Below are 26,879 nucleotides of genomic sequence, written 5' to 3' on the forward strand. Positions count from 1 at the left end.
ACTAATTTGAAATTCAACCTAGGTTGAGACAGTGAATCGCTAACTTAGGTTAATGAAACGTAAAATTCAATGTTTGATTATGTTCACGTATTTTTCTGACTTCATGAAACTCCATTTGTACGTTTCAAACCTTAGCTTGGGGACATTTAACCTAGGTTAAAAATAGCCTACAACTCTAACATGGGCTAATTAAATGTAAAATCAACCGTTTGATAAGTTCAAGTGTTTTTCTGACTTCTTTGAAAACTCTTCTCTTGTGTTCCTGACTTTATCAAAACTCTGTTCGTTTGTTACAGAAGATAACTCGGGGTCCATAACCTAGGTTGAAAATAGTTAACATCTAAGTTAGGTTAATGTAACATTATTTAATCTAACATTGGGTAACTAAATCTAAAATCGACCGTTTGATTATGTTCCATGTGTTTTTCCAACTTTTTAAAAACACTTTTCTTGTGTTCCTGACTTTTGAGAATTCTGGTCATATGTTTTTGACTTCTTCAAGTTTATATTCAAATGTTTCTGACTTTTTGCAAATGATGTATGCTTTTGGTTGACCATTTGAAAATTCTGTTCACGTTTTCCGACTTAAATAATTCTGTTTGCATATTTATGACTTTTTGTGAAAATCTGGTCGTGTATATTCACGTGTTTCTGCCTTTTTGAAAATTCGGTTCACGTATTTCTGAATTTTCGAAAATTCTGTACGCGTACTTTTGACTTTGCCTACATCAGAGTAGACAAAACCTTCGGAAAAATTTTGAAAAGAAAACAGAATTGTTTTGACTAGTGATGTCTAGATTTTTTTTTTCTTTAAAGGCAAAAAATATAACCTTTATAAATGATCTTGGCATGCATCTACTTAAACACACTAACTATTACAACAAAATAGAGCCTGACAAGTTTTTTTTAATGAAATGATGGATTAAGACGAGTCTATGCATAAGGATGTCGACAGGATGGGGATTGGAATGGCTTTAGCCCAATAGAAGACCCTAGATTCTGCAGATGAAAAATCCCCTCCCCATGCACCCCGAGTTTTATATGATAATATCTAAAACTGCCATGTAACAAAACTTACATTTGGCTTATTAATGTTTACTCAGGGACTTAGGAAGCAGACTCATCCACTCAGGGCTACTGGAATGTTGAGATCTGTTCCTTTAATATGTAATGTTTTCTGAAAAATTTCCCTCTTTTACGAAGTTGCGTCCCACTCTTAGATGCGTGCCCCCTCTGAGATCAGATCAGCACGAGCCTGGTCGTAGTTGTGGACGAATAAACAACTCCAACGCTTGATCAAAATTCATCAGAAAAATCTGTTCAACAAAAAAGATATTACCGCAAAACATAATATAGATATTGCCTTAACTTCATTGATGGAATTAGGAAAGGGAGCTTTCTTAATTAGACAAAGAGTAAAAAACTCACTATGCAAAAACTCAAGTTCCCAAACTGAATTCCGTTCGAAAAAGAGAGAAAAGACAACCATAGGCCAAGCAGGAGCCAACACTGTCTTTTAATTCGATTGACTTCTTTCGAAATAAGATGGTTAACTAAGCAATACTGCTGTATATAAAATTAGTGCGTATAACTTTAGCTATTCAGTCTAAATAATAATTTAGTTTTGTTTTAAATTTAAGCTTCTGTTTTTCTTGAAAAGCTGAACTGCACAGTTGAAGGTGACCTTTTACACCACAAGACAGGTGACCTTTTTTGATATTTAATGTCTGCTCACACGCTTGTCAAAAATGGTCTCTCGGTTTGTAAGATCAGTTGATTAGCCCACGAAAAACATTACTGTGGACTTGTTTCTTTCAAGAAAATATTGAAAGAAGATGATTTCATGTCGAGGAAATATCTCATATGCCACTAGGATTTCAAATATTCCTTCGTTTTTATGTGAGCACTACATGGTTTTGTCGTTTCAATTTTTACAAGCTATGAAACGGTTTTAATAGTGTGTCTGAAATATGGGGACATGTATTTAATTTATTACTTAACTTTTTAGTCAAACCGCACGACGCGGCCTAAACCTGTCTATCTTTGGAATTCTGCTGATGTCCTAAAATGGTTTCGACGGCATTGTGGAGACTACTATTCTGAATATGCTGATTTACTAACGAAGGTATAACTTTTATCTGTTTTCTGCGTGCCTGATCTTTAATTTATCCTGTGTCTTTTTTGTAGTTTAATGTATTATAAAAAACCTAAAAAAAGGTTTTTCATGAATATTTTAAAGCGGGTTCTGTAAATGCAGATAAAGAACGAATTAAAGTTAAAACGACTAAGAAATCTTTAACCTCTTTAACGCGACCACGCTTTAAAGAGGGACTGTCGTTTTGTCCCCCCCCCCCCGCACTTAGTGCGGAACTTTCACTTAGGCCCTACTGGAAGCTCAACGGAATGGACCGACTGCATTCGGCTTTTAGTTACAAATGTTTTAATAACGCATTGATTCTCGAAACATTTGAATATAAACGGAAATTTGAATTTAATATCATTTTTTACTAAAGTGTAAGCAAAGATCTAGTTTATAAGATAAACTAAACTGGTTGATAGCTGCTTCTTAACATGTGATAATTTCTGTTTTTTAAGTTTACTTGCTTTTTACTCGAAAGGTAATGAACCATCTATTAGCACATAAAAAGGGCTTTTAGTTTTTGCTAAAGAGAGTTTGACTTGTAGTATTGTAAAATCTAAGGAATATAGACGATTTAGAAGCACCCATTGTGGATATTTAGAAATAGTAAAACTGTATTGCACCCTAATTTTTTGCCCACAACTAGATATCAGATGTAGGTGTAAACCATGTACCAGCACACTCAAAGTACTTTGCCAAAAATGGCTCAATGTATTCTTACAGCCAAACCATCCATCTGTGCGTCGAATAAATAGCTAAAACAACTAAAATCTAGAATTGAAAAGTGGTCTGGTGTTGATTTTTTATTAAACCTCGTCTGCCAATAAGTTCGAAATATTTTTGTAACTCTAGGGCTTTAATGTATCTAGTTTCTTATCACCCGAAACCAGGGTTCTTCAATAAGTTGGCCACTGGTGTCCCAAAATAAATGCGTGGAATTAGTCTATAACTAAAAAGAAGTAATTGAATTTTGATTTTTCACATTGATAGGTTGTTAGTAGATTATTAGTAGACAAGCTTAAGGGAATATGGTTGCCTATTGCTAGATTTTCGGACTCTCTTGTCGGTGAATTTGTCAAAGGACAAAGGACCTCTCCAGGGGGCTTAGTTATCAAGATCAATCAAGAATTTGGGGGGTTGACAAGTAAGAAAAGTTGACATTTGCTAATGAATGAATGAAAGCACGTTTGTTTTTACGAATGTATCACATCTCGACGGAAGAAAAAGAAAGTAGAAGAGAAGGAATTTTGACTGAACGTGTATTTTTATCAAATGAGCGAAATTTAATACGCAGGGATAATTTTTCGAGCGGTAACCGTCTAGGGAGGGAATCATCCGGGAGGGACATTAGCCAGAAAAGTGTTAATGCACAAGCAACGACGAAAAATCATTGAACGTCGAATTGACAGTGTTTTCTTTAGGTAGGGAAGTAGGGAATTATTTGACCACTATAAATACACAAGCAACTAAGAGATTTTCGTTGAAAGTCAAATTCAAAACTATGTTGTTTTTTTTTCTGGGTTTACCGGTGGCAATCGTTCTAAGATTTTTAATTACGTTTGAAAAATAGAGTGGAGGATTAGCCGGGAAACCAAAAATATATTAAATATATAATTATAAATATAAATATATAATACATTTTCAGCTAGTTTCTCGCTCCTTATACTTGGTGACGCAGGGGCATTACGCAAAGGGTTCGGTAAGACTATTCTTTCCTGGGAAATATATTTCTCCTTCCGACCATCACAGTGGACTTGACCACTCTTCAAGTTGAGCCCTCTTCTGTTCCTTTTTCTGCCCATATTTAGCACTTCAACTATCTTAGAATTTAACTAAGTAACAACTTAGTGATTCATCAGATATAAATGAATTTAATAATCAAACAATAGTATCCGTTCGAGTTCAATAAATCGAATCCAATTTATGCTTGTGGGTCGTGATTGAAAATATCAAGGATCGTAATATTAAGGCTACCAACATAATTCTAAATGGTTTGATCACATAAACTAAAATCGTTTATAATTGACGAGATAGGGCAAGTCTTTATCGTACCACATCCCCTTAAACGATTTCCTCTGAAAAGAACCGCGTTTTTATAACTGAAGAAAGCAGATCAGTGCTTGTCTTAGGATGTTTTCCGGAACTTAGTTATTATTTACTTAAAAAAAAGTAAGTCAGCTTAAAAGGGCAGATAAGAACAAATTTAGCCCCTAAAATGCTTACAATATTAGCATTTTGCTCCGTTCTATATTTATGTCAGTTCGTAGAGTTGACCGTATTTCCACAACTCTGTGGAGTAACCGTGTCAAATTTTGCATCTGAGGAGAACAAAGCCAAAATACAACCATTAATACAAAATTGTATCAAACCCATTGCGAATTTTCGCCTTCAGGTATACTTAATTCACATCAAATCCGATACAGTGTGGATGGGGATCATACAAAACTTTTGTTTCCAATTTTCAGTTTCAGTGTGGCACGCCTTTGGTGCTTAGTGTGCTGGTGATAATATATTACTGGTACAATAATATTATTATAAAAAAAAACAACTGAAAGTTTGATTTTGGCACCTTTTTTTTATCTACCTTTGTGCCTGGTTTGGTGAACAAACAAGTTTTGTTTTTCCATTGCAAATTTCATTGGGCTATGAATTAGTTTGATCATGTGTTGGTAGTCGTTACAACTATTACTCTGTACAATTATCATAAACATGAGTAGATACGTAGTTATTCATTACAATGGAGAAAAATTTCAAGTGACGACAATCATAGGCATCGCGTTAGCGCTGCCTAAGTAAAGAACGATGTGGGCACAATGTGTGTGTTTTTTGTTGTTTTTTTTTCCATACCTGGGTACTTCGGGCAAGGGTTTTAAGTTATGCCCTGAGGGCATATAAGAACGATGTTGGCACAATGTGCTATTTATTATTTTAGAGCAGGGCACTTCTTCATATGGAAGGGGTCGTGGTAGAAACTTCAAAAGGGGTTCATTGGATTGGAAGTCGAGAGTTCTAGGGCCCTTTCTAATAGTCGAAAGTGATTGGAGGGCAATTAGCCCCCCCCCCCCGCCCCTCATTCCCCCAAATCCATCCAATCCAAATTTTGAGCTAGCCATTGTTCCGCGTGGTTGATTTCCAGATAGAAAATAAGTTTTTGAGGAGGATACTCCCCCACAACCCTCAGGGCAAGTGTTTTAAGCTATGCCCTTGGGGCATATAAGGTTTTTATAGAAGGCGTTGTCGTAGAAACTTCAAAACAGGCTCATTCGATTTGAAATTCAAGGGGCCAGTGCCCTTTTTAATAGTCGAAAGTGATAAGAAGGTAACTAGCCCCCCGCCCCACCGACGCCCACCATTCCCCCAAACACATCCAATTAAAATTTTGAGATAGCCCTTTTTTTTTTAGCATAGTTGATTTCCAGATAGAAAATATATTTTTGAGGAGGACACTCCCCCACAACCCTCAGGGCACGGATTATGAGTTAGGCCCTGGGGGCATATAAGATTTTTTTTTGAAATTTTTTACGTAAAAACCTATAAAGGGGCTCATTTGAGTTGGAATTCAAAGAGCTAGCACCCTTTTAATAGTCTAAAGTGATTCGAGGGCTACTAATCCCCCTCTCACGCCCAACTTTTCCCCAAACAAATTCAATAAAAATTTTTAGATAGCCATTTTATTCAACGTTGTTGAAAGTTTTGGAAATTAGGTCTTTAAGGATGACAACCCCTCCCCCTACAGCCCTCAGGGCAAGGGTTGTAAGTTATGCCCTGGGGGCATATAAAGTTTTTATTGAAAGCGTTGTCGTAGAAACTTCAAAAGGGCTCATTCAATTGGAAATTGAAAGGGCTAGGGCCTTTTTAATAGTTGAAAGTGATTGGATAGTTACTAACGCCTCTCTCACGCCCACCATTTTCCCAAACACATCCAATCAAAATTTTGAGATATCCATTTTGTTCAGCGTAGTTGAACGTTCTGGAAATTAGGTCTTTTAGGATGATCGCCTTTTAGAGCCCTCAGTGCAAGGGTTTTAAGTTATGCCCTAGGGGCATATAAGGTTTATATAGAAAGCTGTTGTATAAATCATAGGCAGCGCGATCGCGCTACCTAAGTAAAGAAAGGGGACACTCGAGAACGAGACAAGAAACAGGGACTAAGTAAAGAGGAGGACACTCCCCACAACCCTCAGGGTAAGGGTTTTAAGTTATGCCCTGGGGGCATATAAGAACAATGTTGGCAAAATGTATTGATTATTAATTATTTTTCTTTAGAGCAGGGCACTTCGTATCGAAGAAGTTGTCGTAGAAACTTCGAACAGGGCTCATTCAATTGGAATTTGGAGTGGCTTGTGTCGTTTTTAATAGTCGAAAGTGATTGGAAGGTGACTAACACCCCTTCCACGCCCACTATTTCCCGAAACAAATCCAATCAAAATTTTGAGATAGCCATTTTGTTCAGCGTAGTTGATTTCCAGATAGGAATTATGTTTTTGAGGTCATTCCCCCACAGCCCTTTGGGCAAGGTTTGTAAGTTGTGCCCTGGGGGCATATAAGGTTTTTTATAGAAGGCGTTGTCGTAGAAACTTCAGGGTTCGGACTCGCCTATAAATTCCAATAAATTCCTATATTTTAATGCACTCCTATAAAATGCCTGTGTTTTGGCTAAAATCCTATTATTCCTTTATTTTTGGCTGAAGATCACTAAGAACATTGCTCACTATTTGCAATTTTCACTGCTCGTTAAGTAAGCCAAGATATGCTTTTCTTTGCTTTCGACTTTGCTTGTAGACTGTGCTGTCTTTCGGTGTAGATCGATAAGTAATTACAACTGTTGAGCTGTTTGAACTTAACTAATGCTTTGTGTTGCGATTAGTAAGCTGCTTTTGCCTGGGCTATGCTGTTGTGTTGACTTAGTAGCGTATGTTTTGTTTTTTGTCATGTTGGGTCTGTCCGAAATGAGCGAAGATCAGTATATAGGCTAGCAGTCTCTGCTTAATGAGACTGTGAGTTCTTGCGACTTATGCGTTTCCTGGCTGAACACTATAAAAGGCTGATGCAAATATGGCCCAGTTTCGGCCATATCCACAATCTTTCTTTTTATGGCCTTTTAATCGTGGGATGCTATTTTGCAGATGATGCTTGGTAATTGAGTATGGGGCCTATCCAGTTCAATAGTTCATGGCTTGCTAAGACGGATTGCAGCGGTAGAAAGATTGGCAAATGGTGTAAGACTGGGAACGACCAGTACTCGTTCTTTTGAGAAGTCTGCTTGGAAAATCTGGGTTGCAGAGCTGGGGTTACTCAGCTAAACCAATATATACAATCTACAGAATAAAATGCTGCAGTCACTACCCAACTACATCCACTACAGCTTCACCTGACCGGGCACTCTTGATTTAATGAAACAACCAAGGATAAACCATTAGTTGGTACAAACATGTTTTGTGAGTGTGATGCCGCTTATAAATCTGAGTTAATATGGGCACTTCAGACGGTAAAGAGTTCCATGTCTGCTAACTCTTCAGACCATATTGTCGCAACCTTCCATGTTATTTTTCCGGGTAAGATCCCTGATAGAATGTTTCTGTAGGAAAAGAAACACGCATATCTGATCACCGATGCGCTGCATCCTTACTGTACGCAAATGCTTGTGAAGGAAAATTAGTTATATTTCGTACTCGTATATGGCAAGACAACCAACAACGCTGGTATGAAAGACTTACAGATACGTGGTCGATATTGGTTCTCATACGGAAACAAAATTCAGAGCAGACATTTATGCACAAGTTTTATGGGCCACGCAACAAGTGATGACCTGTATAGGAAGATTATGTCAGCCATTGATCAGAATCAGCTACCACTTGAAAAACTGATCACGCTTGGAACTGATGGACCAAATGTCAACAATAGCGTTTAGAACAAGTTCAATGCCGAAAAAAAGAAAGTGACGGGAAAGGGAATGTTGAACATTGGTACTTGCAACATCCGTATAATTCATAACGCTTTCTTGAAAGGTCTTCAGGTGTTCAGAGAAGAAAGTTCCGACTTTGTTATTCTTGTGCATTCATTTTTTGACAGCTGGCCTGCACGTTGTGAAGGCTATCGAAAGTGCCAAAAGAAACTGGGAGTGCCAGAGAATGATTTTATGAAGCATGTCCCAAGCCGCTGGCTGACGATCGGACGTGCTCTCGGTATAATCATGCAGCAGTGGCCGGCAATCTTAGAGTACTTCCTGAACTTCGTGCTGAGAGAGAAAAAACTGAAGAATCTTCTATCCACTCCCAAATTTCTGAAGATTGTGGTTTATATAAAAAGTGCAACGATGAAGGCCCAACTCGAGTTTGTTCTAGCCTCAGCAGAACTGTTCATGAGTTTCACCCAACTGTTCCAGAAAGAAGAGCCACTCATTCATGATATGCACTCAGAGATCAAAAGACTAGTTATGACGTTTTGCGGACGGGTCTTTACTCCAGATTTCATGACGGAGACTGAAAATTTCTCACCAGAAATGTTGAACCTTGCTGAAAAATTTGCAGAAAAGCCCATAGTTTCAGAAAATAAGGAACGAGCTTTCGGTGAGAAAGTAACACTGAAAGACAAGGCCATTTTCTATGTCAATGCTGTGAAGTCCAGAACAAGTGAAAGAGAGCAGATGGTGGAATCTGCGAGAATGGAGCAGTCTCTTGCAAAGAGAAAAAATGACCTCATATCATAATTGATGACGAAGAAGCAGCAAGAGTGATTCCAAATATTTTACCTGTATCAGTCAATCGTTGGCACAGTATGTGTATCTGATTTTTTACTGTTTTTTACTATTTGTACATTTTGTATTTGAAATAAAAAAATAAATAAATAAATAAATGCAAAAACTCGGGAAATGACGAATTTATGTGACCAGGCATCCCACGCCGTCTACCACAGATCTGATCCCGAGGACTTCCGAATCCTATATTTGGCCTATATTTGGGCCCGGGAAATCCTATAAAAATAGGACAAAGCCTATATTTTGAAACGGACCGACCTGTCCGAACCCTGAAATTTCAAAAAAGGCTCATTCGATTGGAAATTCAAAGCACTAGTGCCCTTTTTAATAGTCAAAAGTGATTAGAGGGCAACTAACCCGCCTCTCACGCCCACCTTTTCCCAAAACACATCTAATCAAAAATTTCAGATAGTCCATTTATTCAACGTAGTCTTAAGTTCTGTAAATTAGGTCGTTTATGATGACACCCCCCCACAGCCCTCAGGGCCAGAGGTTGTAAATTATGCCCAGGGGGCATATAATGTTTTATATATGCGAGTTGTCGTAGAAACTTCAAAAAGGGCTCATTTCAATTGGAAATTGAAATGGCTAGTGGCCTTTTTAATAGTCGAAAGTGATTGGAAAGTAACTAAGATCCCTTCCCTGCTCACCATTCTCCCAGACACATCCACTAAAGCATTTTGAGATAGCCATTTTGTTCCACGCAGTTCAAAGTTCAGGAAATTATACCTTTGAGCAGGACACTCCCCCCACAGTCTTTAACGACAAGGGTTATAAGTTATGCCCTGGGGGCATATAAGGTTTTTATTGAAATCTTTGTCGTAGAAACTTGAAAAAGGGCTCATTCGATTGACAGTTCAAAGGGCTAGTGCACTTTTTAATAGTCAAAAGTGATTTAAGGGCAACTAACCCCCCTCTCATGCCCATCTTTTCTCCAAACACATCCAATCAATATTTTAGATAGCCATTTTATTCAACGGAGTTTAAAGTTTTGGAAATTAGGTCTTTAAGGAAGGTAACCCCCCCCCCCCCACAGCCCTCAGGGCAAGGGTTGTAAATTATGCCCTGGGGACGTATAAAGTTTTATTGATAGTGTAGAAACTTCAAAAGTGCTCATTCAACTAATAATTAAAAGGGCTAGTGTCGTTTTTAATTGTTGAAATTGGTTAGAGAGTGACTAACACCCCTCTCACGCCCACCATTTTCCCAAACACATCTAATCAAAATTTTGAGATATACATTCTGTTCAACGTATTTGAAAATTCTTGAAATTAGGTCTTTTAGGAGGATAACCCCCCTCAGAGCCCTCAGTGCAAGGGTTGTAAGTTATGCCGTGGGGGCATATAAAGTTTATATAGAAAGCTCTTATAGAAATTTCAAAAAGGACTCATTTGATTGGAAATTGAAACTTTTTAATAGTCGAAAGTGAGTGGAGAGTAACTAACCCCCCTCTTACGCCCACCATTTCCCTAAACACATTCAATCAAAGTTTAGAGATAGCCATTTTGTTCAACGTAGTTGAAAGTTCTGGAAATTATGTAATTAAGGATGGAAAACCCCCCAGAGACCCAAGGGCAAAGGTTGTAAGTTCTTCCCTGGGGGCATATAAGGTTTTTATAAATAGAGTTGTCGTAAAACTTCACATGGGGCTCATTCAGTTCGAAATTGAGAGGGCTAGTGCCCATTGTAATAGTCCAAAGTGATTGGAGGGTAACTAACCTCCCTCTCACGCCCGTCACTCCTCTAAATACATCCAATAAAAATTTTCATATACCCATTTTGTTCAACGCAGTAGAAAGTTCTGGAAATTAGGTCTTTGAGAATGACCCCCTCCCTTCCCCCAGCACTCGGGGCAAGGGTTGTAAGTTATGCCCTGGGGGTATATAAGGTTGTTATTGAAATTTCTATAGTAAAAACTTCAAAAGTGCTCATTCAATTAGAAATTGAAAGTGCTATGACCATTTTTAATAGTTGAAAGTGATTGGAGAGTGGCTAACGCCATTTATACGCCCATCATTTCCCCAAACACATCCAACCAAAATTTTGAGATAGCCATGTTGTTTAACGTAGTTGAAAGTTCTGGAAATTCGGTCTTAGAGGGCGACAACCACCCTAACAGACCTTAGTGTAAGGGTTGTAATTTATGCCATGGGGACATATAAGGTGTTTATAGAAAGCGTTGTCGTTTCGAAAAGGGCTCATTCGATTGGAAATCGAAAGGCCTAGTGCCCTTTTTCATAGTCAAAAGTGATTGGAAGGCTTGGCATTTTTATAGTAAAGATCGATGTGGGTATAATGTATTATTTTTTGTTGTTGTTGTTGTTTAGACCAGGGCACTTGGTATCGAAAGAGTTGTCTTAGGAACTTCGAAAAGGACTCATTCAATTGAAAATAGAAAGGGTTGATGCCTTTTCAATAGTCGAAAATTATTGAAAGGGAACTAATCCCCCTTCCACTACCACCCTTCCAGACCCATCCTCCTACTATGTCTAAAAGACAATGGTTTCCTTAAGATCAAATCGGAATTCTCTGTGTTGATGCTAATTCCAAATAAGGCATCTCAGCAGAATTCTAAGAGCGACTGAAAGCTTTATTTTTAAACTTTTGAGGCTACTTCGGCTCTTGAAATTTGGCCAAATCAAGATAGCGCAAGTTTATCCAAGCTATCAAAGAAAGTAAACAGATTTTTTTTTGCGAATGGTATCAAGTTTTCTATTTCAGATCAACTAGAGGAGGTATGAAACTAAATTAAACAGTACTATTTGTGTCCAGATTTTTAAAAGGGTGTATGTTGTTAAAAATTGCTGAAAATTCTTCTCCAGCATACAAATAGCAGGCCAAACTATAAAGTCTTAAAAAACGAAAAAAATTAAAGTATTATTTTCTTTTCCCTTGAAAAGACTAGGTCAAGATAAAACGAACAGAAATTAATTAAAAAACTTTTTCCACAAAATAAGTTTTTTCAAAGAAAAGTAAAGAACTCCATTAAACAAAAAATGAGCAAAAATAAAATCAAATAATCCACCAAGCGTGAAACTACCACGAATCAGTATCGATAAATAAATGAAACCCAAAACGCACAGAAATTGCAATAAATAACCGAGCCATAACTCAAAACTAGCAGAAATTAACATAAGTTAGGCGCAAAACCCCTCTTCCTTCCCAGGGCCAGAACAAAATTTGCACTTTACTGAAAACATACAAATGATTGTGCATTGTCAGTTTAATATACATATACTGATATTTAGTAATCAAAATGTTAATATTATTTAATTTATTAAAGTTATAAAGGTAAAAACATTTATATTTTTTCAGTTAAGTACAAATTTTGTTCTGGCCTTGCCTGACTCCCTTCTTTACTGAGATAGGCTCGGATGTATCAGACATCTAGTTTAACCAAACCAACGAATTGGAATACCAATATTGACGAACTTTTACTACGGAAGAATTAACTCCTGCTTTAACTAAGCAGTGAAGCGCTTGCGAATGTACAACATTGTCAAAAGCGCCCGAGATATCAACTGAGCAAAAACAAAGTGAACTTTTTTGCATTTTTGCCGAGACTAGCAACTGACCACGTATATGGTGGGCTTGACAACAACCAAAACTGGCTCTGAACCCAACTTGATAATCAGAAAATCACATTTAGTCAAAACTTCAGGCAATACGACATACTCGAACAGCTTGCTCAGGAAGCAGGACACTGTAATTGGTCGATAACTGGAACACTAATCTGCGTCCTTTCCCTTTTTCAAAACTGATGTTGCAATTTCCGAAAGAAAACTATCTGGAACTAACGACTGGGCTAAACACATCTGAAATATGACCTGAATGTGTGTTCACAATAATGGACACTTAATGATGAAGTAATGGTCACACAGACCATCCATATCAGGAGCACTTAATTTCTTAACACTTTTCAAAGCCCGATAGATATCACCACAAGATATTGACGATATATGGACTTACTGAAGAACTCGAGGAACAGTATTATACAATAAGGAAGAAAACATGGACTGGATAGAATGATTGAATGTAGAAAAAACACGAGTAAAATGAGCAACAAAATCACTGATTTTGATAATCGAAACGGTAGCAGGCACACACTTGCTGCTATTAATTATATTGGACCAAGACTTCCGATCCGAGGGGCCATCCAAACCATTCAGGTGGGCTTGACGCAAAGAAGATCTAAACTGACGTTTCGAATTTTGCTTAATTTTAAATACTTCACCAGAGTTGGGCCGATCACAAACAATCCAAAGGCGAAGCCAAAACTTCGCACGTTGTTTAGCTTTTTTTCACTTCTGGGCACACATTCCATAATGGTTTTCTGGTGCCAAATCTAACACGTTCAACAGGAATTGAAACTGAAGCAGCTGGCTTCAAACAATGCACGATCTGGTAATAGTAACAATTTAAATCAATCTTAGCTGTCGTTGACCTTACAGAGGTTTGTAAATGGTGAAAAGGCACTTTCAGGCTTGATAATAACGAGTAAAAAACATACAAATAAACTTCAGAATTTACTCGTTTCCAATTTGGCTTATTAAACCATTTATTATGGTAAGAAAAACGGTTATAAGCCAGTAGAGTAGGCGACTCAATTTCACAAGCTAAAGGCAAGTGATCATCCTCAATTTTATCATCCAAAACAATGACAGGAGGAATCAAGAGTGATTCACTTGAAACTATGATATGATCAAGGTTTGATCTAGAACCATCACGGTTATGAATGTAGGTAAACTGTTTATCTTTATTGACTAACTGATAGCCACTAGGCAAAGCATCATAAAACAGGTCACTTCATTCAGATTGGGACAGAAGGTTGGCATTAATATCACCAGCCACAATCCAATTTAATCCCTGATTGGTCACTCTAATTTGGCTTATTAAACCATTTATTATGGTAAGAAAAACGGTTATAAGCCAGTAGAGTAGGCGACTCAATTTCACAAGCTAAAGGCAAGTGATCATCCTCAATTTTATCATCCAAAACAATGACAGGAGGAATCAAGAGTGATCCACTTGAAACTATGATATGATCAAGGTTTGATCTAGAACCATCACGGTTATGAATGTAGGTAAACTGTATATCTTTATTGACTAACTGATAGCCACTAGGCAAAGCATCATAAAACAGGTCACTTCATTCAGATTGGGACAGAAGGTTGGCATTAATATCACCAGCCACAATCCAATTTAATCCCTGATTGGTCACTCTAATTTGGCTTATTAAACCATTTATTATGGTAAGAAAAACGGTTATAAGCCAGTAGAGTAGGCGACTCAATTTCACAAGCTAAAGGCAAGTGATCATCCTCAATTTTATCATCCAAAACAATGACAGGAGGAATCAAGAGTGATTCACTTGAAACTATGATATGATCAAGGTTTGATCTAGAACCATCACGGTTATGAATGTAGGTACACTGTTTATCTTTATTGACTAACTGATAGCCACTAGGCAAAGCATGATAAAACAGGTCACTTCATTCAGATTGGGACAGAAGGTTGGCATTAATATCACCAGCCACAATCCAATTTAATCCCTGATTGGTCACTCTAATTTGGCTTATTAAACCATTTATTATGGTAAGAAAAACGGTTATAAGCCAGTAGAGTAGGCGACTCAATTTCACAAGCTAAAGGCAAGTGATCATCCTCAATTTTATCATCCAAAACAATGACAGGAGGAATCATGAGTGATCCACTTGAAACTATAATTATGATTAAGGTTTGATCTAGAACCATCACGGTTATGAATGTAGGTAAACTGTTTATCTTTATTGACTAACTGATAGCCACTAGGCAAAGCATCATAAAACAGGTCACTTCATTCAGATTGGGACAGAAGGTTGGCATTAATATCACCAGCCACAATCCAATTTAATCCCTGATTGGTCACTCTTAGAAGAAGTGTCCTGAGTCGCTTACAAGAACCCGCGAAGACAGATAGGGAAGAAATGTTCTTGCGATTGTATGGCATATAGATATTGACGAGGACCATATTACCGCATTTTATTGCCAGAAAACTATGATCAGAAGAAATAAGCCCAGGTTTCTTAGCGAGGCGAACTAAAGTTGCAAGGCCCCCAGAGGGTCGACCGCGCGTTTTTTTTTAGCTTCACGTACAAATTTGTGGTGGGTAGATGACCGTTTAAGAGTATCTGTATTGGCTTTAGTTAGAAAATTCTCCTGCAGGAAAACTATATCATAATTAAGAAGCTCATCAATAAGAAGATCTTTGTCTTTGGTTCCGTTAATATTAAGTGAAACAAAGTGAAATCTATTGCCACTACCAATCATTTTTCATCCTTATTCAGAGCTTTTTTAACCTTGGTCATCTGAGGCTATAGGAAAAATGATTTCAACCACAGTTGACACAATTCAGGATTTCAGTGGAAAGATTACCACATTTGATACAATGTGCACCAGCGCAACGTGAACAAATTTAATTTATCGATGGGAGTGAGCAATTTATGACACTAGGTTTTGGCGATTAATAACGGTAGCATCTAGGAGGTAACTCCTGAAAAAGTCTAATTTTAAAAAGCTCGTATCCCAAACACAAACCCTCATTTATAGCTTTATTTAAGGCAGCATCGTCTAGAAATTCAAGGCGGAAGGATCTGGAACTTCCAATTTTAGTTGCATCAACAAGACCGGGAATCATACTAATAAGCTCTGATTTTTGCACAACGACAGGGATGTTACTCACAATACCAAGCACTTTTTGACTAAGGACATGAGTGGATAGATTTAGTTGACTAGTTGCAGCGGCGGCGAGAGAGACGGCTGAGGCTTTATCTCGGGTGTGAACTACCCATCTTTTCTTGACAGGATCAGATCTCACACTTATGATACCATCATGATCATCCAGAGTATCAAGGGTCTCTTTGCACTCAATAGGATCTTTAAGGTCAATAGGTGTTTTTTTTTTTAGAATAACTGCATAGGACGGTTTTGAAGAGACAGAACACTCTTGCATTAACCGGAGTTCACACGGTAACTCAACGCACAAAAAGCATCTGCAGGAATAAGTGGTACTTCACTAGGGTGGCGGATAACAAAGACTGGCAGACCAACATCATGAGCATAATACTTCGCGATGAATACATTTGTACCCACTCTCCTAGGCTGAATTCCCCCAGAATGGCAAAACTGGAAGATTTGCCTCCTCGCTTCTGAAACCTGGACGAGCGTGAAAAATTCAGACATATCTTTCTTCATAATATTCGGAAAAAACCTTTTTCGATACTCATTTGGACAAAATTCAGAACAGGACAATAAACGAGCAATCCAGCGGTCCACGCCATGCCTGTATGTATTCACCGAATGCTGAATACATACAAAATGAATGAACCTAGGAACAAGGTAAATGTAAGGACCCCCTCAACTGTCCCCCGCAATTTACGGGTAACTTAATACCGGCGGGTACAATACGTCACTTGCGGGAGTTTTCTTCCCCTCTTCTGCTAGTTCCCAGTACGCTTTTTAACGATAAGAAATCAAAAATGGTGCTATGAAAATTTATACTATAGATAGCGTGCCAATCTACCCGAGAAAAAGATGGCGCTGGTGAAAATACCCAGGGAAAACGGCTTATTCTAATAATTGGAGAAGGTCATGCAAAACTACTTGGTAAAACATCTATCTTTAGAGGGTAAATCACAACAGGAAAAAAACCTCAAAACAATTCAGAAACTTTTTCAAGTTACCAGCAAGGATGCAAACTCAGCCACAATAGCATTGAACACATTATAGATGGCATGATTTTATCATGCCATTCTTAGTTCGTATTCATCACAATATTCATTTATACATCTTGCCTTGTGTACATTTGTCTTTGAGGTTTCATCACTGTTTTTTCTAGTATATTTTGACATATCTCTTTAGAGAAATTGCTCTTTTCTATGTGTCTTATTTTGATGTTCCTGTTCCTTTTCTGACATAACGAACCTTTATTGTGTGACTTTCCTTGTGTCCATTATAACTTTCTCTTCGTATAAACCAACATTCTTCTCCTCATTTCTTCCATTTCTTCTTGTCTACTCTAGAGTCCACGATATCCAAATTTGTTGTATTAGGCTGATAAGAATTGCTGAAATCATGATACGGCCCTTTACATTTAGAACAGTCGCAATAAAAAGATATTTCTAACTCAATATTATCATTCATGTTAACGCACAGCAGACTTTTTTCAAACTGAATCGAGATTTGTCTGGGGTTACATAGGAAATCCCCCAGGAAGGATACCTACCCATTCCTGGTAGGGATACCTACCACTAGCAATATGAATCCTTAGCGACACAAGCTTCTGCGTCTTTTAAAAGTTCCTTTAAGCCCCGTCAATATAGGAAGAAGGCCCTAGATTTGTCAAATATTTAACCAATTCTCTATTTGTCTTGACTGCAGCATATTCAAAGCCATGGGCGCCCAGAAGGGGGAGGAGGGGGTCTTGCCCCTCCCCCCTGGATGAATGATGCTGCCTTCTTTTTATATTTTTGTTCTGAGCTTTCTATTATATAGCACTAAAAGTAGCAATTAGACGAAGTTTGCCCCCCCCCTGGAATTCAGCTTATGGGCACCCATGGTCAAAGGTGGCAAATTATGCTGATCTAACCCTTAGAACACCATAGAGAGATGTCGTAAAATTACATATTGAAGCTACTTTAGGAGTGTAAGCAAACTTGAAAACTGCTTAAAAAGCTGTAAAAGACAAAATATTTGACATTAACATTACAAATTCTTTTGATAGATATAGTTCGGTGTAAGAGTGTAAGAAAAGTTGGAAACTGGTTAAAGAGCTGTAAAAAAATAATATTGGACCCTAATATTACAAAGTCTTTTGACAGATATAGCTCGGTGTAGGAGTGTAAGGAAAGGTGAAACTGGTTTAAGATCTGTAAAAGAACTTGTTCTGAAATGATATTTTGAAGCCTTTTGAAAAGTATTGCTTGGTGTTGAGATAGGTATAAAGTCGAAAAATAGGTTGTGAGTAAATAAGATGTGCACTTCAACTTAAAAAAAAATGAGTAAAGAGGAATATTGATGAAAGAACTTGTTCTGAAATGATGTTATAAAGCCTTTTGAAAGTTATTGCTTGGATTGGGATATGCATAATTCCTAGAAGATAATAAATATGAAACAAATCTTAAAATACAGAAAAAAAGGTTTAAATCTTCAAAAAATAAAGCAAAAGTCTTCATTCAAAGAAATTCGAACTTAAAAGCATTATGAAATTGAGAGACAGCTCTCGAAAAAAAACCCGTAAAATACCTTATGTGAGATATGCATAAACCCAAGAAAATAATAAGAATATCAAACAAATCTTAAAATACGAAAAAAAATTGGCTAAAACTCTCAAAATATAAAGCAAAAAGGCTTAATTCAAAGAAAGCCGAACTTTAAACCCTTCTGAAATTTAGTTAAAAGGAAGGGGGCCTCGAATACCCCCATGAAATGGCCTGTAAATTCATTATTGTAAAACATTAAAAATGAATTTTTTATCTCGTTAAAAAGCCTCCTTATCGACTGGTTGAAGGGGGGGGCCGGAGCGCTCCTCTGAAGCACCCGACAAAGGATAAGATCTCTGGCAAGATGTTCGTATATTTCGCGATAAAACAAAAAGCTCTTGAAAAAAAACTTTCTGAAAATTGAGTGAAATGGAAGGGGCCTCGATAACCTCCATAAAAAAGCTAAAAATTGACATGAAATGCTGGGACCTCCGCTAAGGTATAGGGGAGACTGGGGTACCTCCGCACACGGGGCACCTCCAGACATCGAACCTGTTGGCTTAGCTATCTAGCGGAAAAATTGGAAAAAATCACAAAGATATACCATTTTACTGTTCGTCTTGGAGGCAAGATTGCACTTTCATCAAAGAGCATGGCAGTGAATCAGTCGGTAATAAGACTTTAAAGAGACAGTTGCCAATTTTTCCGCGTGACGATAAAAGTGAAATAGAGAGGTAAGTTTTATAGATACATTTAATGTAATGTTCTAAGAACAAGCAAAACGAACCCAAATAAACTTCCTCTAAATAAGATTGACGTAACTCTAGGTGTTCTTTGGTTATAACTCTTTTCTTCTGAAAGGCTCCTTAGGGGTACCTCCGGACAATTTTTGGGGGAAGGTTTGGACACTGTCTGGAGGCGCCCCGATGATTTGAGCAGCCATTGATGTTTTTTTCTTTCATTTTTAAAAGCAAAGGAAAGGACGATGGCACCTAGCAGGGGCGTTGCTAGCAATTTTCCTTTAAGGGGAAGGCGACGAAAATGTGTCGATAAAAATCGACATTGCACTGACGAATTTATAAAAAAAAAAAAAAAAGGCATGGCACATTTAACGTTTCTTTTTAATAATGGCAAGCAAATGGTTTGAAAACAAAAATTTCTGCTGTGGTGAAAACTTCGATATTATGATTAATAGTTTGCCACAAAGGGTCAACGTTTTTGTAAATCCAGTCCAAGAATATTGTCATTTTGTTTTACTGCTTATTTGCCGACAGGCAAAATAATTGGATGGTCTGAAGCAGGATTTTCATGCGCGAAGCGCCGAAAAATTAAGGAATTTTCCTGCTAAAACGTCCCTTTTTCTTGTGCTGCTCAGATATTTTCGTATGGAAGCAAATAGTTTTAAAGTTAATATTATGCCGGGAAGCGGCGAAAATTTTTGATCTAGTATTAAGAACTGCCACTTAACACCTTTAAGTTTTAGTATTTGAGACAAGACAACAGAGTACCGCGAGGCCGTGGAAATTTTCAACCCCAGGATTGAGAGTTGTCCTCTTTCCCTTGCATTTTTCTTCCTTCACACCCTCGTTTAAACGGTTAAATATTGGAGTTTTGATCACGAGAGAGAGAAAGAGAGAGAGAGTGGCCTAGTTTTAAATAGGCATAGTACGACCTCGTGAATTTATGTGTTCCTTTACCCCGGCGAAACCCCTTCCAAAAGCTACACTTTGCGCTGAAAGATAGTGACTTTTGCCGGGTTTCGCCCGACAGAAGTCCTTTCTAAGGATCTTTAGGGGGGAGTCCTCCCCCCATCCTCTCCTAAACATGCCCCTGTCACCTAGTAAGTGCTTAATAACTGAGTTTTACTTAATGCAGCATTTTTCTTTCCAGAAATCGTGCGAAATTATATCCCTACTAAGTCCGAGCCAAACGAAAAAGCTATCCAACAAGGGCTAAGAGCCATACAAGATGGAGATTCGGTCAGAAAAGCGGCCAAGACCCATGGAATAGCTGCTTCAACATTATTTGATCGCTTGAAGAAGTCAAAATCAGCCAATGGGATTAGTGTGGATGACGGAATAGCCAGATCAGCCAATTTGAAACGAAGAAAATATTCCACCCGCCAGGTTTTCACTGACGATCAAGAGGAAAAACTTAAGACTCACCTTCTTCGTTCCTGCGAACTTCACTGTGGTTTGACCTTAGCACAAACTCAGAAGTTGGCATATCAATATGCAGTGAAGCTGAGGGTCTCTTATCCCAAGAACTAGGATGAAGTGTGCAGCCACATATGACTGGTCATATAGATTTATGAAACGTCATCCAGAGCTGAGTCCTAGGAAACTTGAGAACACCAGCCTGGCCAGGGCTTCAGGATTCAATCTCTTCAATGTGAACTCGTTCATGAATAATATTGAAGCTTTATACAATTGGTACCGCTTCACACCTGAGCGAGTGTACAATCCAGACGAAACCAGAATAACAACTGTCAATGATAGCCCTAAAGTCATAGCGAAATCTGGTATAAAGCAAGTGGGCAAGGCCGTTGCTGCTGAGCGGGGGTGAGTTAGTTACAATGTGTTGCATCGTTAATGCCATCAGTAACACTGCCCCCCCCCCCCCCGCGTTTGTGTTCCCACGCGTGCACTTCAGAGAACACATGCTCCATGAAGCACCACCTGGTAGCCTTGGGTTAGCTTTTCAGTCTGGTTGGATGACTGGACCGAACTTCTTAGAAGTTATGAAGCACTTCCTCAAGCACACTCGATGCGACAAGGAGAATCCGGTGTTGCTCATCCTCGATAACCATGAAAGCCATATTTATTTAGAGGCAGTTCTATATGCAAAAGAGAATGGAGTAGTGCTTCTCATATTTCCACCACACTGCAGCCACAAAATGCAGCACTTAGATATATCTGTCTATGGTCCGTTCAAGGCGTATCTGAAGGCTAAGTTCGGCAAGGGGCAGATAAACCATCAATATGAATCTAGCTCCTGTACTGTGAAGACCAAAATATGAAATAGATAGCTATCCTAATTGAAAAACATTTGAGTGAATGAAAGGATTAAAATTGCGCAATTACTGGATACCTGAACTGTAGTTGATTCAAAATAAATTTTTATTTAAAAAACACGTTATTTGGATTTTTCGGGGGGTAGTAAAAAACCCCCCTTTTAAGTAAGTCTAGTTTAATTTTGTTTAAAAAAAAAAAAAAAAAATTGTGTTCGGGCATATCGCCAAATTATATAATTAATATTACAGGATCTCAAGTCAAGTTCGACCCAGCGAATGATCAACAAATCGAAAAACTAGACCGAGTAGTTAGTAAGCAGGCAGATTTAATAACTGCAGTAAACAATTTGTCTTCCTAGATACGGGAGTTAAAGATGACGCTTTAAAGAGAGATAGAAAAATATCCGACTTAGAAAGATCACTGGAAGAGCAAAAGCAGAAGAACTCGTTGCTCGAGCGTCAAATGCTACTAATTGAAGTAAAAGAAAGAAGTTCGAACTTGATCATACACGGCTTACTTACAGATATTAATCCGAATCAATCCCTTGAAGCTCACGTGAAAGATCTACTTAAGAATACCTTAAAAATTGAGTCATCTTTGTCAATTAACAAATGTTACCGCTTAGGTGGAAAAACTGTTAATATAACGAATAGACGCCGTAATCAAAGTCAGACACGTAAACCGGCAGTTAATCCAGTGCTAATTAGGCTCAGGAATGAAGCTGAAGCGTATTTAGTTATGCAAAACATATCCAAGCTTAAGGGCTCTGGAATAAGAATTTGCACGGAACTTCCTCCAGCACTTAACACTTTACGCACAGGATTCCTCACTAAAGCAAAAGAGATGAAGGAGTCTGGAATGATTATTGCTTCTCGGGTTAAAAATAAAGGAACCCACGTATGGCTTGAGATAAAAAAAAAATGGTTCGGTGATATGGGGGAGAGCTGATCAATAACTGAATTGGATAGTAGTATTCTGAGTTTTGATTTATATGATTTTGTGGAGTATTTTTTTATTGTGTGTTTAGTGGTCTGGTTGTAAAGTTATTTGATAATTTATGATCGTTTGAGGATCATGATTATTTTATTTTCGGAGTCCCATTCGCAAAAGTATCATAATGAGTATTACGGGTTTTTTTCTTATTTTGTTTTTTTTTTGTTATCAAAACTGTTATATTGGATTGCCTTACTTTGTGCAACACTATTCCTGATCTTTCTTACGTAAGGTTTTCATGTTATAAAATTCTAGTTTTTGTTTATGTTTATCTCTTAAAGATGAAGTTCTGGTTACAATTGTGTCTCTTTTAACTCTCCGTATGGTTGGTAAGTCACTTTTTGTCAATAAGTATACCCAGCATCGAGATAATGGATAATAGAATTCGTAATTTTGAGGAGCACACCCTTGATTTAGGTAAAATATTTGAGAATTTATGTAATGATGATGATGTTTTTGATGTGATGGTTCATTCTATCCCAAAAAATAAATATCTACTCCCCACCCATGTTTTTAATAAAGGCTCTAATTTTATAATAATATTTTTGGATTGTCACAGGTTACTAAATATTTTTGGTAGAATATCTCTGTTTATTTCTCATCATATTATAGATGTCTTTGCCTTTGTTGAGACGTTTCTAAATGATTCGACAATGTCATTTATTAATAAACATTATTAGACTTTTTTTCATAGGAATTGGATTAATATAAAACTGGGAGGAGTAGGTTTTTTCATTAAGTCAAAAATTCAGTCAGATCTGGTGAGCGACTGTGATCACCCATATCTTGAAATGGTGTTTCAATTTTTGGCAGTTAAAATGGATGTAAAGGGTATGAAAATTTTGTGTTGTGTTTTTTACCGGCCTCCAAGTTCTCCTGCTTCAAAATTCATGGAACTTCTTGATGATTTTGTGCTTATTGCCTCGAAAAAGTATCCGAAAATAGTTTTCATGGGTGACTTTAATATTGATTTATATAATTATAATAATTCAAGTGGTAATTTCCACGGAATATCTTCTGACGGGGCTGACTTGTTATCAGTTTGCTTATCCGGTGGTCTCTTACCAGCTTACGGAGTCCCAAGAAGAATTAAAGAAATATTCTACTTCCGTCATTTACAGTTTGCTTATGAATCTGGAACTAAAGTCTTGGGATGTGGTTGTTGAAGATTTTTGAGGCTATTTGGTGCTTTTGACCGACTTTCACTTGATTACAGAGTTTAATAGGCTTACGAAAAGAAATGAGGATGACTAATAGAAACTCCTTAAGTAAACTTAAAGTATTGCTTTCTTCAAGTGACTTTTCTTCTTGCTTAGAGTCTTCGGACCCTGATTTTGCTGCTGAATGTTTTGTGAATCAGTTTAAACGTTGTTTCAATAATGCTTTCCCTTTCCGTCAAATATCAAGAAGAAATAGTATAAACCCGATTAAGCCTTGGATATCTCCTGGACTGCTGGTATCAATAAAAAATAAAAATCTATTATACAAGGCATACTCAATGAATCCATCTGAAGCTAAATTAGCTAAATTTTGCAGATACAAAAACTGTTTAACAAAAGTTTTAAGAGCAGCAAAAAGCCATTACTTCGCCGAAGCATTTGTTGAAGCAGAAGGGTCTCCAAAGAAAACATTGCAAAAAATTAATAAGTGCTTAGGAAAACATAAGACCCATGATCTTCCTGAGGAATTAATAGCTGAAGATGGAACTAAACTGGCTACAGGGAAAGTGGAAGTTATCAATGCATTAAATATACACTTTGCAAAAATTGGCAAGGAAACCGCATCAACTGCTGGGAACAACCTGGCCTATCATCTGGATAATGAAACTGGAGAGGACTTTCAATCATATCTACCCCCCGTCTCTCAATTGCTCCATTTTTCTTACTCCTGTAACCCCAGATGAGCTTTTACTTACAACAAACCTTTTTAAGAATGGATCTTCGCAAGGGACCGATGGGTAATTGACTAATCTGATTAAGTGCATAGCACCAAATATTGTAAACCCGCTTTCCCATGTGTTCAACCTCTGTTTTAAAACCGGAAGATTTCCTTCTTGTTTCAAGTCTGTAAGAATTATCTCTTTGTATAAAGGAGGAGACCCGAAGAACCCAACAAACTATCGGCCGATTTCGATCCTGTCTACTTTCGGGAAGCTGCTTGAAAAGTGCCTATATAACCGTATAGTCAGCTTTCTAATGAGATCTGAATTTTTTAGTCCGATGCAATTTGGGTTCCGGAAGTCTCACTCTACTGAGCATGCTATTATGGCAATGACTCAGTTTGTTCATGACGCCCTCGACAAAGGTGATATTCCTGCTACAATTTGTATTGACATTAAAAAGGCATTTGATACGATTTCCCATAAAATATTGCATACTAAACTTGATAACTGTGGCATAAGAGGCCCAGTTAATGACTTAGTAATGTCTTACCTAAAAAACCGAAATCAGTATGTAGAAGGATGTGATACTTCTTCCTCATCAGTATCTCAATCTCAGTCAGTTGGAGTCCCACAAGGCTCTATTTTGGGTCCAGTGCTATTTCTTATCTATTTTAATGATATCAGTAATAGCATCAATGATATTGGCCTTAGCATATTATTCACAGATGACACGGCATGCAATGTCAGCAGCCCTGACTCTAGATCTTTGAAGCTTAGGTTGGAATCAGCACTGTTGAGGCTTATCTTATGGTTTTCGAGAAATAAATTGACTATTAATTGTACTAAGACAAAATTCATCATCTTCTCTCGTACTGGGAAAACAGCACCGGAAATTATGATGATTAATATTCAAAGCCTACCCATTGAAATTGAAAGAGTTGATGATATTAAGTATCTCGGTATAATAATGGATTCAAGTTTATTATTTAAAAGCCATGCAATTTATCTTTGAATGAAACGGGCAAGAAATATTGGTATGATGAATCATCTGAAATTTGTTCTGCCGTTTTTTTCCCTAAAATCTCTTTATCATTCTCTAGTGCATTCATATATAAATTACTGTCCCATTATTTTTTGAATACTTTTAAAACTCATATTTTTCCTCTTCAGAGGCAACAAAATAAAGCTCTGCATCTATTGAAAAATTTCCTGCCTAGCCTGTTTTCTTACCCTGGTAAATCGTCAGCAAAAGTAGGTATAAAATTTGAAATATCCTTCCACTCGATCTTTTCCCTTCATTCTATTCTGCTCTTTATATGATTAAACACGTTCAAGGTCTTTTGCCTGAGTATTTTTATTTGCATAATAATTTTTTCAGGATAATAATCAGGTTTTGCTTACATATTGGACCCGTGGCATTTCTGTTGTCCGTCAGGATTTAATAAAATATGAAAGGTCACTTTTTTAAACAAGGCATAGTATTATATATATTTGGAATAAATTTCATAGTTTTATATATTTGAATAATTCATTGGTTAATAATAAAATTAGATTAATGAATCATTTAATTAGTAATTATTAATTTGATTTATTTTTTGGGGTGGATGCTTCTCATTTCATTTTATTTATTTGGTTACTTTGATTTTTTGCGGATTTTGTTTGTTGTTACCGTACGGAGAGTTGAAGAGCAATGTTTTTATTCTGGTATCTGGAGATAGTATTAGTTATTTTTCGTTGAGTGTATATAAACCCACACACGAGTTATTCTCACTGTGGGTAATTAATTTGATAGTTTTGTCAAAAAAATTTTTTTATTGATTAATAAAGAACTTGAACACGAAAGATTTCAAATAGCTCACACCGCAAACCTAGTTTGTCAAGCTTATCCCCTAGTGTTTACTCCGAACAACATCACGTCGGGGTTTTCAAAACCAGGAATATGGCCATTTTCAAGATCAGTGTTCACTGATGCAGACTTCATCGCCGCTAAGGTCTCAGACAGACCAAATACCACTGGAGAAGTCACTGATAGGGTAGAGTCTGGGGATACTTTGGAAGCAGTTGCTGATCTGTCCTGAATTCCTCGGCTTTAGAGCAACCACCAGGACCCAAACATGATGTCAATACAGAAGACATTTTTCCATTCTCGAAGGATAAACCAAGAAAGCTAACTGTGAATTGGACTTGAGTTGGCAAAACGAGAATTTTAACGGATACGCCAGAGAATGAAGATCTGGAGAAAAGAGCGCAAGCAAAGTCAGCAAAGAAAACTGGTAGGAAAAGAGTGAAACTGGCAAAGAGCAAGGAGCAAGAGTTGTCAACGATAAGAGAACCTTCCTTCCCTTCGGAAATCTTTTCCCATGACTCTTCAGATGAAAGCCTCCATGCAGGGTCGACTGTGAGATACCTGAAACTGAAAGTGAAGTTTCATTCATTCCAGAAAAGACCAAGGTTGACGAATTTGTGCTAGTGAGGCTTCAGCTTAAGGAAGATTTTGTTCTTTATGCAGCAAAGATCTTGGAGACTGATATTGTGAACAGGGAGTTTCAGGTTTCTTTTCTACGGAGAAAGAAAGCCTCTGCTCGATTTCACTTTCCCGATATTGAAGACAAGGCATCGGTATCGTTTGAAGATGTCGTGAAGAAGCTGGAGGTGACTCGACATGGTGAAACTTCTTGGGTCCAAGCTACTTATGTTTTTGCAGGTCTTTGGTTGGATCATATCCGCTGAGTGATTTAAGTTTGATAACTATGAACCGTTTTTCTTTTATATTTACTTTTGTATCCTATATCTGAAGAATACAGAATCTGAAAGCATGTCTGGAGCTACCCCTACACCTGTGCGAAGCTGCCCC

The 26,879-nt window shown here is 37.5% G+C and overlaps 1 protein-coding gene across 1 annotated transcript in view; it reads left to right on the plus strand.

Moving 5' to 3' along the window:
- Positions 1-26,879, plus strand: part of LOC148945312 (protein aveugle-like) — a 49,141-nt gene that overhangs the window by 18,058 nt on the left and 4,204 nt on the right. The window contains exon 3 of the mRNA XM_089098616.1: positions 2,009-2,125. Coding sequence (XP_088954742.1) covers positions 2,009-2,125 — 117 coding nt within the window. The remainder of the gene's footprint in view (positions 1-2,008; positions 2,126-26,879) is intronic.

The sequence above is a fragment of the Artemia sp. Qi Xiang Cuo genome, chromosome 13 (genome assembly GCF_049724085.1).
Source record: "Artemia sp. Qi Xiang Cuo chromosome 13, ASM4972408v1, whole genome shotgun sequence".
Lineage (NCBI taxonomy): Eukaryota > Metazoa > Arthropoda > Branchiopoda > Anostraca > Artemiidae > Artemia > Artemia sp. Qi Xiang Cuo.